Source organism: Fistularia commersonii, chromosome 13 (assembly GCF_037954325.1).
Source record: "Fistularia commersonii isolate RoL2024-O1a breed Wild chromosome 13, RoL_Fcom_v1.0, whole genome shotgun sequence".
Classification (NCBI taxonomy): domain Eukaryota; kingdom Metazoa; phylum Chordata; class Actinopteri; order Syngnathiformes; family Fistulariidae; genus Fistularia; species Fistularia commersonii.
Genome location: NC_141296.1, coordinates 4,459,332 through 4,472,702, shown reverse-complemented (window position 1 = coordinate 4,472,702; position 13,371 = coordinate 4,459,332). Strand labels below are relative to the sequence as shown.

Here is a 13,371-nt window from a genome sequence, read left to right as displayed (position 1 = left end):
CAGTTTGTCCTCTAGCTTTTACAATCCGCATGACAAGAATGTTCGCATGTCTGCGTTTGTGACCGAGTGTGTGTAACGTGTCTAACCTGCGCAGCTGGTACACACATTCCCGTCCTTAAACTTGAGACCGACATATGCAGCAGATTCTCCCTCCCTCCCTGTGTCCCGTCACTCGGTGTCATGTCTATTTAGGGCTCCCCCGCTGTTCTTCATTTACTCCCGATCTCTTTCTAAAGCTCAAATAGAAGCAGCGACATTTAAATCCAACCCATGCGATCGGAGGGAAACTCCTCGGAGGGTAAAAGAACCAAAGGGAGGCAATGACCGCGGAGGAGAATGCGGCTCTTCGGGATCTATCCGACCGCCACGTGAGGAAAACGACATCTTTTATCTCCTCGGATGATAAAAAAGGGAAAACGACCGCTCGGAGTTCCGGTACGGCCCGTTTGCTTCCTCATGATCATTGATTTTCGGAAAAGAGCGAGTAGCAACTACTCCGTTTGGCCTTTTACCTCATGGCTTCGCTCAACGTCCCGAGTCCATCCGCCTCGATCTCGGACGACGAATCCCTCGACGGCACCCCGGTGCCGGATTCGTCCCGGCACACCTCCCACACCAGGAAACAGAGCGGCTTCGGCGGCCTGGGCTACGGGTTGGGTGTGGCTTGGCACCACCTGAGGCCCTTCATCCCCTTCTTCCTCATCTGTTTTATGGTGGTGGCTCTCGTCTACTTGATGCAGGCCATCATCTACGGGGGACCTTTCAAAGACCCGCTTTTCTTCGTCAAGTTCAACGAACGCTGGCCGAGACCCAAACCGCCGGACCCTCCGTCGCCAGGCGAGGTCTTCACCCCGGTCCCCTCCTCGTCCTTCGAGCAAGTCCTCGTGGAGGTGCGTCGGGACAACGAGACCATGTGAGCGTTCAGAGGAACTTCAGCAAACCGTCGCTCCCCAAAAAGGAGGATTACGGGAATCCGTGTAACATAATTTAATCCTTTCGTCGAAACGGTTTGCTTTTGTATCTTAATATGATAGGGTGTTGTACTCAAGTTGTAAATAACAGATAAATCAGCGTGACTGAATGACCTGACATGCACTTAGATGACGCCGCCGCGTGTGAAACCGCACGCCGAGGAACTTATTCCTGAAAGTGCTCCCGCTTGGATTGATCTGAAGTATTAGAGAACTCGTCATCGTCGTAAACCAGTTACCCGTCATCGCAGTATTCGGACAAACTGACGCCGTTTATTTAAACGTGCCGTTTTTCAGTTTTACGATGCTTGATGATAATCCACTGACCGAAATACCAAACACATGTTTTGCCCAGGGATATCCACAGAATATATAGTAGGCTAAAATTTACTTCTATTTATAAATCCAAGTACAAGAAAAAAAAAATCTACAGATGAAAAATATTTCTCTCTGATTTGAGATTTTTGAATAATATTTTGATCCGTGAGAGGTCGATCTAAATATTGTGCATTTTTAGGGGAATTTTTTTGGGCACTTTTAGGTCATTTCTTGTGCTTTTCTGACAATAAATTAATTTTTCTTAATTAGTTTTAGGTCACATTTTCTTCTTCGAAATAAACTAATAGCCATTTTTGACTTAGCATTTTCTCATGTCTTTGAATAAAAATTGCCACAAGTGTTGACAAGGTTGTAAAGCGATGCAAGGGATGGATGACAATTTTTGCAATATAAATGTTATCATGTTTAATACATGTTATCATACTTTCCAGATTTACTTTGGTCTTGAAATTCAAATGATCCTGCAACAAGTGTTTTGTATTCAGAGGCTTTTTTTAAACACACACACAGATGCAGGAAATTAGGAAGGTTTTCTCTCCTTTATTATTTTTAAAATATGCATCGTCATGCATGTACTCACATTTACTTTTTTACTGATGGTTAATTGATGATAATTGATCAGCCAAAGCCAGCCTGGCCATGCAGATATCAATAAGTTTTTAAAATGTGTTTATGTAACAGTTTCTCTTTATGGCACAAACTGCAAATACATCACACTTTAAGGAAAGTGGATATAATGCTTACTCATTCTACATTAATGTTTTTTGTTTTTGGTGTCTTTTCTTTGTTTGCTGTCTGTAGAAGTTAAGCAGTAAACCTAATTTTAGTGTGTGTATCAGATAGTGCCCAGCAATTAAATGGAATCATAAATAAATTAAAATTTGATGAAATTAAAAAAAAAAAAAATTCTTTTTCAATTGTATTCAGAGAGGTGTGACTTCAACCAAAAAAAAAAAGGACGATCCTGGAGATTACACAGAATTGCTTAAATATGTATTTTTACCTATAATATTGTTGTTTGATTGTTGATATCATTAATGTAAATAATGGATGTGAGGTTAGTTTACATTTTTTTTCTACTGTCCCAGATATTATGAATACTTTCCTTTGAATATACAGTGTATTTGTTGCTGCCCGAAGCCATATCAAAATGGGATACGACATTACTTTTGGCTCAAATTTTGGATTTATTTAAGGGATTACTATACCGTGTGCATCCGGCTAGTGAAGCCAAATCTATACTATTAAGCAAACGATGATAATTCCCATGACAGGATTATTATCTTGAGTGATTTCTGTTTTGGTCCACGAATGATCCAAAGTTTTTAAAGTGCTCTAATATATTCTGTACCACCAAAAGTCCAATCTCAATATATCACATAATGAATTTTAATCTACATACGGCACAATGAGTTGAATCAACACATCCAAAGAAATATATTTCATGAATGTATTGTATGTACACAGTAGAGTAATGTATTTACAGAGGTTACAATGACATCCATAGGTTATAATATGTTTATGATTCCAAAGAGTACCTAATAGTTCATGAAATTTTTTCTTTAATTTCCTTTTTTTTTTCAATAAATGTTTCACGCAGGTGCTCGCTGGAAGTCGATAGTGGGAGGGTTTTTTTTTTTTGTGTTCAATATTATGCTTATAAAGTTTGTCCTCCTGTCACTCCCACCGTGTGACTCTCTGGCGCCCCCTAGCGGCAAAATGGTGAACTACATCGTAGTGAACGATCTTGTTGACAAAATTAGTTTCTGATCGCAAAATATTCATAAATCTGAATTAAGAAAAAAAAAATCAGTTTTATTTCGTGTTAAACATATAATGAGCTTTGCTATTTATCATTGGTGAGTTATTGCAATGTGTATTCCCAGGTGCACTAGCAGTGGACCAAGATTGTGATAATGATAATGGTTTGAAAAATATCAAGTTTATCCTGATATAATCAGTCAGATAATGGTTCCTAAATGCACACCTGTGCCATAAAGTGATTAGGATAAGATAAACTTTATGGATTCCTTTGTCACAGCAGTGCAACGGTTATAATGCCAAAAAAAAATAAATAAATATGAATATAAATATGAGCATAAATAGAAATAGAAAGGCAGAAGACAGAATATGGCAAGACAAAAAAATCCACAATTACATAGGCAGCAAAAAAGTAGACAACAACAAAAATAATACATAATAAATGATAAATAAGATACTGCAAGCAGGCCATTTCAAATGGGGTCTGTTTGATATTATCAATACTGCAATATATTATATCATTATCCCACAAATAAGCATAGATTTTTCTGCTCGTTGTAATAACATCCAACCAGCAGAAGAGCAGGAGGAGAAAATTTGTGCAGCAGTTTGATTATTTAACTGGAATTAGAATTTCTTGAAAAACCCGATCCGTAAGTGTAGACCTAAAATGTACATCCCCTTATTCCGATTCATGAATTCATGAACACTTTCACGGCCAGAAGATGGGGAGATCGATACCCGTGCATTGTAATCTCTCGAAGTGTGCTTGCTTTTTCGATTTGCGTCACTTGGCTTCTTTCCTCTGGACGCGAAAAAGGTCAATGCTTTCTTCTATTTCTATTCTTACAGCAAAAATCACTCACACAATTGTTTTCTCTCGCTCTTTCAACCCCTCTTATGGCATAAAAGTTCCTAAATCAGTAACAAAGCATCAAGGTTTCTGTTTCTGCCATCAGTATTGTTCCTGTTTTGCGGACCTGGTTGATTCACCATTGTTTCTGCGTAAACAGATACAAGTTTTTGTTCGTCTGGTATTTCAACTATCAATACTTTGTGTCTGTTCAGGAACAATCACAACAACGGGAGCAACAAGTGCAAAGGTGACACTTGTTGCGCAGTTTGGAAACCCGTTCACGCCAAGCGGAAGGTCAAAGAAGCCCGGTTTTATCGACTTTGACTGTTCTGGAAATACATTTAAGACTGTCAAGCCACGTGTGGGTGGGGTTTTTCCGAAGTATCTTATTCCTCTTTAGTTCTTTTCGCTGTACGACGTCTCTATAAATTTGACCTTTTTTTTTTTTTTTTTTTTTTTTTATACTCAGGCCAGAGCACCTTTTCAAATGTTAAATAAAATGATCATGATCAATAAGAATTATATTCATATAAACAATTTTTAAATTCATATTGGCACCTTTTTTCTTAATCTTGCAGGGGATGTTTTATTTTTAAAAAGAAAAAAGGAAAATGCGAAATCAAGAAAACATTAGAAATAAAAGTTCAGGTAGATATTTTTGCTTTATTACCCATTTTTAATGTTTTAGTAAGCAGCGTGTTAATCTTTGTATCTTTTTAATGTCGTCATGTGATAGAACATATAAAAATTTCCCAACAATTGCAATGCGTCTGCAACTTGGTTTCATGTGACTATAAACGCAGGGTATAATGCACTCCGGCCCTCTAAAAAACAACCCCTCCCATTAAACTAAGTATATTTAGATCAAAAATAAATGTAAACGCTAAAATAAATATTGTCTCTCTAAATGAAAAGTTAACATTTTTTCAGTTTCCTATTACGCGGGATATTCCTGGTGCTTTATTTTTTTTTTCTGACTTAATATCTGACATCCTCTCTATCAATTAAAATTCATTCATTCATTTTATTTTTACTTTTTTTTTTATGTGCAATTTGATTTTATTGATATTCACTGAATTATTTTTCCTTGATATTTTGTGATATTAAAGCGTCACCTAGTCCTTCTCGCCTCCCGACCTTTCAAAACAGAGAGGCGGCATCGACGGGGGCTTCAGATCCGGGAATATAAATACGAAAAAAAAAAGAACGCGTGAAGTTAAAATTAGTTTATTAGTTATCAACCTGTGGATCAACCTTTTCCACACAAAAAGCACACATCTGTGCTGCACTGCGGCCTCCAGGAGAGGCTCCCCTTCGCGTGATCTCCCTCCGTTTGGTTCCAGCACGGCGAGGGGGTGGCGGCGGCGACGGCGGCGGCGGGGGGAAAAAAAAAAAAAGGGAATAGGGGGGCGTCGGGGTCAAGCTGCTTTACCCGTCACCCGCCTCGGGTGAGAGTACAACGCAGGTGTGCTTTCGTGTGTGAATGCGTAGGGATGTCTAACCAAATAAAAAGACACTACCTCAGTGTCATTTATGTCAGTTTATTTATGTGTGGAGCGTGTGATTCCCTGTGCTTTAAAAGTGCGATATTGTCTCTTATCACACTGGCAGCTGGTGGAAATCAGGGTCGGCGTTGAGACAGCAGGTCGGCTCGACAGGAAGGAAAAAAAAAAAAGAGAGAAAGCCAGAAGGAAAGAGAAAAAGAGGGCGGAGGGGGGGTTGTTATGGGTTAGAGCTGCTGTCCGTGAGCGGCGGCCCTGGGCTCGGCCCGTCCCCCTCTCAGTGCTGGATGCGCCTGATGGACTGGATCTGAGGGGTCTGACAGTGGGACCCCCAGTTCCTCCAGTGCTGGTAGTCTCCGCTATGTCTCTCGCACTCCATGATGTACTGCTGGCCCCTGTAGCCAGGAAACTGGTAGCACACAAAGCTGCGGGGACGGGGAAAGAGCCGCCGTTAACGTGCTTTTCACCTCAATCTGCTAAAATAACCATTCCTGATCATTCAAAAAAATAGTCAAAACATTGGATTTGACACATACAACTCAATGCATTTTGAGTTCCAGGTTAGCCGATATGAGAAAAATGTCATTCCGGTTCATCTCTACTTTACATTACATTACATTACATTTTAAGGGATAAAAAATGCCTGATAATTGGTTAAAATTTGGCTATTTTTGTCTGAAATATTTGCATTTTTACCATAAATAATAAAAGTAGTCTATCTCCCTCACGTATATAATTACATTACATTACATTACATTGCATTCGGCAGGCGCTTTTATCCAAAGCGACTTACGATAGAGGACATAGGGACTGCAAATAAACTTGCAGGACTGCAAATACACTTACACTCTACCGGTCTACTCTACCCGCGGTTGTCACGGTAACATCACCGATCCGCCCTGGTCGAGTCAAACGTTCGCCGGGAAAGCGGCCGGAGATTTCACGGTAACTCACGCGCCGCACTGCACATGCATGGAGCCCACTTCGGGCGTGGCCCAGCCCATGGCCTGCAGAGAGGGGTAGTCGTCGCAGATCTCCACGCTGCGGCCCATGAAGTTCTCCTTCTCGAAGATGATCATGCGGCTGCTCTGGTGGGACTGGAGCGAGACGGAGAAACGATTTTTTTTTTTTTTTTTGGTTCGTTCCCCAACCCCCGGACCCTCCGGGAATCGTGATGAACTCACTGCGCAGTAGATGGGGCGCAGCGACATGAGGCGCTCCACGTGGTAGGAGAGGGATCCGCTGTAGGAGTCCCAGTGAGGGTACTCTCCTCTCTCCAGGATGAACTGCTGACCCTGGAAGTCGTGGTGCTCAAAACCGACCCAGCTTCAAGAAGACAGAAACGATCTGATCGTTAAAAAAAAACGCTCGATCTTGAGGAAAAAAAAAAAAAAAAAAAATTAAAATACTCCGTTTGCTCCCGAGAACTGGAGAAACTTACGCTCCGCTTTCCACCCTGATGGAGCGGATGTTGTCCAGTCCGCACTCCTGGATGTTGCCGCACTCGGAGGTGAACTCCAGACATTTGCCCTGGAAGTGCTCCTGCTCGAAGACGGTGACCTACGAGGCGGGGCGGACATGGATAAAAAAATAAAATAAAATAAAATAAATTCAAAAAAATACAAAAAAAAAAATGTGAAAAAAATGTGAAATGTGAAAAAAGCTGTGAGTTTACCTTAAAGAAAGGGGCCATACCCATTCCTGAGGTGACCAGGGGCTGCATCATTGGGGACCTTGTAGTTCTGTACATCTTTACACCTAAAGTGTAAAAAAAAAAAAAAAAAAAAAAAGCAAAAATAGAATCTCACACACTCACACACTCCAGCTCATAACCTTTTTTTTTTTTTTTTTTACTTTATTCAGCTGTTTTTTTTTAACAGCATTTTGGAATAAGATTTTTTTTTTTTTTTTTTAAGTTAATTTATTTTGAAATTTAAAAAAAAAGTCTAACACAGGTGTTGGCCTAGTGTTTGAGTGCTTGAGGAGAGCAGAGATGGAGATATCCTTACCTACGGTTTGGATATTTGGAAGAGCTCGGAGTGGTACGCGCCTACCGCCTGTCTCGCGTGGAGCTTTGAGAGAACCTGGCGCTTCAGTTTTATACGGGCGGCCGAGTGGGTGGCGTGGGTGGGAGGGTGGCGTGGAAGGGGCGTCTGAGGGAGCGCGCCTGGCGCTGCGCGTTCACGATGCTTGCAGCGGCGGGCGGCGGGAGGAGGAGGAGGAGGAGGAGGAGAGGAGAGGCGCGCTCCCGATGGGATTGCGCGCCCCGCAACAAACCCGCACACTCAGCGCGTCCCTTAGTACGGGCGGGGATCTGGAACAAAAGGCGATCCGGTATGTTCGGACTCCGGTCAGCAGTCCGGCGTGTGCGCGGCACAAAGGGCCGGGATGGAGGAGGAGAATGTGCGGATTAATGGGGGGAGGCTCCCTGCTGTGTGTGTGTGTGTGTGTGTGTGTGTGTGTGTGTGTGTTTGTCTGCGTGCATGTGTGTGCGTCAGAGGAAAACTTTATGCCGTGATGTGTTTCTTTATCTCCCTGTCAATAATGTAAACGCACGCCTCAATCTCAACTTTTTAAAAATCATAATTTAATATGGGACCATTACGTTTGATTCAATTTGTTTAGACTTTCCATTTTTTCCAAATTCCCCGCTATGTAATCAACGCACACCAAGAACCAGATGGCTAAAAAAAAGCAAATAAAAAATAATCATGATAATAATAATAATAATAATAATAATAATATCAAGGATGCAAATTGTATTATTATATAATTATTGTACAATCATCAAGATTAACAAGATTGCCATTATATAGGAATAATGATAATTATAATTAGAATATAAGTAAAACATAATATAATCCAAATAATAATAATAATATCAATATCAAGGATGCTAATTTTATCATCACCATTAGAATTATAATATGTATTATTATATAATTATTGTACAATCATCAAGATTAACAAGATTGCCATTATATAAGAATAATGATAATTAGAATTATGAATATGAATATGCAATTTATGAATATAACATAATATAATCTAAATATAAAACTAATATAATAAAATGAATAATAATTCTGATTTATAATAAAAAATTATGTTTACAATAATAGTAATAGTAAAATCAAGGATGCTCATTTTATTAGCATATGTACATTTATATAATTATTTTACAATTATTTTCAAGATTAACAAGATTGCCATTATATAATGATATTAGTATTTATTGTTTGTTTATTAAATATTATTCTTAAAAAAATAAAAAAAATAAAATGCAGGAGAGGAAAGAGAAAGGTGGATTGTAAGCAGCAAATTGCAATGATTACTTTGCAAATAATAATGTGAAACTCAAAATAAAATGAACAAAACAAAACAAAACAAAACAAAAAAGAAGGACATTATTTAACCTCTGGCCTCAAAACATAAGTGAAAAAGGACAATTTCCTGTTTTCTCACCACCAGGATGTATGGACACTCAGACAGGTTCCCACTAGATAAGTTTTTTTCTTTATTTTAGTTTTTTGAATGTTATTTTTTCTGTGATAAAAATAGGGATGGAGTCCCAGTGCAGGTGGAGGAGTACAGAAACCTCTGGGCATCCAGCAGCGTGCGATAAGCCACCGAACACAAGCCAAAGCAACCATAAACTACACAGTTTTGACACGGGTGTGGTTACTGTGTGGAGTTTACATGTTTCTGGAGAAGCTCTGAGCGCCACCTTTAAGGACGTGCACGCCAGGGAGTTCACATGGATTGCAAGAGGCTGGATTTTCATGCTGCATTAAATTCACTGAATTTGTTTTCAACAAAATCCCACTCTGTCATCTGATATGTAAAGGAGTCAGTTTACTGTCTAAACTGTCATAACAATGGGTGTCGGTAGGGGTGGGGGGGGGTCACACACATTTTTTTGGGCGGAAAAAAAAGTGAATTTGGTAACTTAGAAATAAAGAATATCGAAAATTTGGTGTTGGATTTCTTAATGTCTGGATGATATCTGCATGGATGGTTGATAGGTGGACTGTAGCTCGCACACGACTGTCAGTCGGTTCATTCCTGCGGCCGCCCGTCCTCTTTGCCCGTCCCTCTCTGATGATGTGGGCTTTCTTTTGTCTCGGCTCTCTGACCTCAGCAGGTTTGTTTCACTCCCGGTAATCCCTCTCCTGTGGGCGCCAGCGTATAAAAAGGAGGGTCGCACTCCGAGCCGCACACACTCTGAGTGAGGCTCGGCGTAGGCATCGCACACACAGACAGGTAAGATACAAACACGCACACACACACGCACGAATCAGAACCGACTGACGGATAACAAAAGCGTGTTTTCTAGATTTTCATTTCTTCATATCTCCCCACCTTCTCAGTAATCATGTCCAGTGGAGATAAGTCCAAAGCCTCTTCCCAAACTGACGGGAAGGCTGCTCAGAGCAAGAAGTCTGAGATAGGAATGATGTCCTACAAGGTGGGTGTCTCTTCCGTCGAAGGGAAAAAAAAAAACGAGAAAAAGAGTTTCTGACGGCGTGTGCGTCCCCGTAGATGTACGTGTTCGACCAGGAGAACTTCCAGGGTCGCATGATCGAGATCAGCAACGAGGTCATGAATATCTGCGAGATGGGCATGGACCGGGTCCGCTCCCTGCGTGTCGAGTGTGGACCGTAAGTCTTTTTTTTTTTTTTTTTTTAACCCTCATATTATGTTAAGGGTCAATTTCACCCATTGGGTCAATGGGTGAAATGGGTCAAATTAACCCTTAACATAATATGAGGGTTAAATTTGTCCTTTTTGGTCGTCGTTTTCTTCCGATTCCGCACGCGTGCTTTTCGCTGACACAAACGCCGTGCCATTGGTAGTTTCGTGGGCTTCGAGCAGATGAACTTCTGCGGCGAGATGTACATCCTGGAGAAGGGAGAGTATCCTCGCTGGGACTCCTGGAGCAACTGCCAGAAGAACGACTACCTGCTGTCCTTCAGGCCCGTCAAAATGGTAACGGAAAAAAAAAAAAAAAAAAAAAAAAATACACGTCCTCCCTCTTTTTTCATTCCCTCACGTCCGACGTCGTCATTTCTTCCACAGGATCCCGAAAAGCACAAGATCTGCCTGTACGAGGTGGGAGAGTTCAAGGGCCGCAAGATGGAGATCATGGACGACGACGTCCCCAGCCTGTTCTCTTACGGCTTCACCGACAGAGTGGGCAGTATCATCGTCACCTGCGGAACGTGAGTGTCTCGCGTTCCCCCCCCCCCCCGACCGATCGAGTCGACGGAGACCCGGCGTAAGACGCTGTGATGACATATTGACCCTTCTTCTCCAGCTGGGTGGGATATCAGTTCCCCGGATACCGTGGCAGCCAGTTCTTGCTGGAGAAGGGCGACTACAGGCACTTCAACGAGTACGGCGCCCGCAACCCTCAGTTCCAATCCGTGAGGCGCATCCGCGACATGCAGTGGCACCAACAGGGCTGCTACACCATGGCCAGCAAGTGAGGCTCAGGAAAGGAGAGGAAGAGAAAGAGTGGAAGTGAGGGAGAGGGGCGGAGGAAGAGGGGAAGGGAAAGAGATATCTGAGGCCTTACCTCGGTACCGGTCAACGGTCTAGGATCTAAAACAGTAAGGGGAAGGGTGAGGATCTAGATCTGCCCCCCGATCAGAATCGACCACTCGGTGCGAGGACCAGCTGGACCACCCTCCATCCCTCTCTGTCTGGAGTTTTCTCTTTCTCCCCTGCGGGCCGAGCTATGCTTTTCCCCCCTTTCTCCCTTTTTTGGTCCCTGACTTCCCCTCCGCAGTCCCCCCCCCCCGGGGACGCCAAAGAGGGAACACGGCGCCTCTTGATGTTTCACACGAGATTCTCGGCTCAGGGTACGATGCACCGATGCGAAACTGAGTCCCCAGAGCCCCCCCCCATGCTCCCCCCTGACCCCCCCCCCCCCCCCCCCCCATGCCCCCGTCTTCTTGCCCCCGTGCATTATATGCCCTCTCTGCTGTACAGAATCCTGGCCAAGTTTTCAATAAAAAGGAAAATCTTGATTTCAAAGATGTTGTCATTGTTATTTACTTGAAAATGACTTGATTTAAAAAAAAAAAAAAAAAAAAAAAAAAAAAAATTGTCGATGAATAAAGCAGTGCAATTAAATGATTAGAAAATGGAAAAAAAAAAACAGTTGGTCTCAGTGTCTTCGTCTGTGTTTTTTTGGGTTGAATTTATAAATAATATGAATTAAGCAATATAATAGAGGGTTGGTTGGGATCTCTAGATTAATTTCAGACACAAACTGATGGGAAATGATATATTATACACTGTTGTTGTTAAACAGATAAACAATAACAGTTAAAATCTAATATTACCACAATTGAAATCTGATATTACCATTTACATGTATGCTGCTTTTACCTTTAGTAATATATTTTTACACTTTTTTTTTTGTTGAGTGGGCCCTGTTGAGAATTCTGCCCAACCATCTAAAGTAATTCAATATTTATTATGCCATTATGCCACATTATTATGCCATTATGCCACAAAACATTGGGGTTTATTGTATTAATCAGCTTTACTTTATATTTACTCCTGTATACACCGTCTATCTAAACCCAGTCTTGATTATTTACGTATTTATTTAACTTATTTTATTTTCTTGTTATTTACTCATTTATTGTGTGTGAGTGTATGCGTGTGTGTGTGCACTTTTGCGCACATGTGACAATATCACACCAAATAAATTGTTTCTATGCTTCTATGTCCGAAAATTGATGTAGACAGAGACCCTTATTTTACATGACACCACATTTGTTTTAAATTAAATAGTTTGTTTAAAATGAATAATTTGTTTTTCAATAAAATTACATCAAAATTTATTTTAATTGATTAATTAAATGCACTGTAATCAATTTTTTATTGTAATTCATTCATTCAGATCAGCTTGTAATTCATTAATTGAATAGAATTAAATTAAATTAATTGTAATTCAATCATTCAATTCAGTTTGAAATTCCTTTGTTAAATAAAATAAAATTAAATTCATTAAAATTCATTCATTTCAGCTTGTAATTAAATGAAATTAAATCAAATTACATTTGACTTTATTAATATATTCCTCACTTTGAGCTTGTACTTCATATATGAAGTGTTTCTACGTTTTCTAGCAAAGATGGGATGTCATAACACATAATTAATGATATCCTGGACTGATTTATTTTGAGCCAAATAAATCTGTCAGACACCCAAGAGTATTATTATTATTATCATTATTATCATTATTATCATTATTATCATTATGATTATTATTATTATTATTATTGTTGTTGTTATGTGTTGGACCAACTACAACTTTGGGAATTGAAGACCATCAGTACCTCAGCAGGCGATATTGAGTCACCCAGATACCCAGAGTCTATTTTTGATGCAATGATGCCCCCTGTGGTTTTCAGCAGTGGCTCCAAAAGTGAATATTAGACGCTTCTGAGCTGTCAGATTGTGGCGAGGCAGGAACATTTCTACCAGTTAATTTGAGTTCGTAAATTGTCTGCTTCTGCAATAATTGCCTGAAAACGGAAAAATAGGTAATCATTGACTTATAAACTGGGGTTTTCTATTCTTTTATTTGGGGGGGGGGGGGGGTTAAAATCATGAGCATAACATTTTAATATCATGAGAAAAGGCTGTGTAAAAATTCACTAAAAAATTTCATTTTATTGACCAAAACATATTTGGATTGTAAACTGTCACAGAAGCCGAATTTTTAGTAATGCTCTAACCCTTACCCGGCGCAGTTCATATCCAGGGGAATAAATCCCTCTTTTGAACCATAATTTCTTCCCTCAGCCGCAGGGAATCTTCAAATCTTTGTACTTAATACCTTAAAACACTTGATAGCCTTAACCTTGACAATTTATATTTTATTGTATTTCTTATTCTCCCTCCTTCCTTCTATTATCTATTA

At 40.4% G+C, this 13,371-nt stretch overlaps 2 protein-coding genes across 3 annotated transcripts; one reads left to right on the top strand and one right to left on the bottom strand.

Moving 5' to 3' along the window:
- Positions 1–5,138: 5,138 nt before the first annotated feature.
- On the bottom strand, positions 5,139–7,514 carry cryba1l1 (crystallin, beta A1, like 1). Its single transcript, XM_086157786.1, has 6 exons — positions 7,439–7,514; positions 7,105–7,187; positions 6,871–6,989; positions 6,614–6,755; positions 6,384–6,526; positions 5,139–5,854 (listed from the first exon to the last, which is right to left on the bottom strand). The coding sequence occupies exons 2-6, from the start codon at positions 7,177–7,179 to the stop codon at positions 5,707–5,709; spliced, it is 627 nt and encodes a 208-aa protein (XP_086013912.1). The 5' UTR covers positions 7,180–7,187; positions 7,439–7,514; the 3' UTR covers positions 5,139–5,706.
- A 2,118-nt stretch (positions 7,515–9,632) lies between these two features.
- Positions 9,633–11,346, top strand: crybb1l1 (crystallin, beta B1, like 1). 2 transcript variants are annotated; one of them, XM_086157785.1, is made up of 6 exons: positions 9,634–9,692; positions 9,800–9,897; positions 9,972–10,090; positions 10,286–10,418; positions 10,509–10,651; positions 10,747–11,346. In XM_086157785.1, the coding sequence occupies exons 2-6, from the start codon at positions 9,805–9,807 to the stop codon at positions 10,916–10,918; spliced, it is 660 nt and encodes a 219-aa protein (XP_086013911.1). In that variant the 5' UTR covers positions 9,634–9,692; positions 9,800–9,804; the 3' UTR covers positions 10,919–11,346. The 2 variants fall into 2 exon arrangements, with proteins under 2 accessions (XP_086013910.1, XP_086013911.1); XM_086157784.1 differs by having other exon boundaries at positions 9,633–9,692; positions 10,286–10,651.
- The last annotated feature ends 2,025 nt before the right edge of the window (positions 11,347–13,371 follow it).

What these genes read in the sequence shown, in the direction of transcription:
- cryba1l1 (XM_086157786.1), bottom strand. Translation starts at nt 7,179, where the DNA reads ATGTACAGAACTACAAGGTCCCCAATGATGCAGCCCCTGGTCACCTCA. An exon ending in ATCAGGGTGGAAAGCGGAGC is followed by an intron (nt 6,756 to 6,870) that starts GTAAGTTTCTCC and finishes GTCTTCTTGAAG; the next exon opens with CTGGGTCGGTTTTGAGCACC. An exon ending in TGCGCCCCATCTACTGCGCA is followed by an intron (nt 6,527 to 6,613) that starts GTGAGTTCATCA and finishes GTCTCGCTCCAG; the next exon opens with TCCCACCAGAGCAGCCGCAT.
- crybb1l1 (XM_086157784.1), top strand. Translation starts at nt 9,805, where the DNA reads ATGTCCAGTGGAGATAAGTCCAAAGCCTCTTCCCAAACTGACGGGAAG. An exon ending in TAGGAATGATGTCCTACAAG is followed by an intron (nt 9,898 to 9,971) that starts GTGGGTGTCTCT and finishes GCGTCCCCGTAG; the next exon opens with ATGTACGTGTTCGACCAGGA. An exon ending in ATCATCGTCACCTGCGGAAC is followed by an intron (nt 10,652 to 10,746) that starts GTGAGTGTCTCG and finishes CTTCTTCTCCAG; the next exon opens with CTGGGTGGGATATCAGTTCC.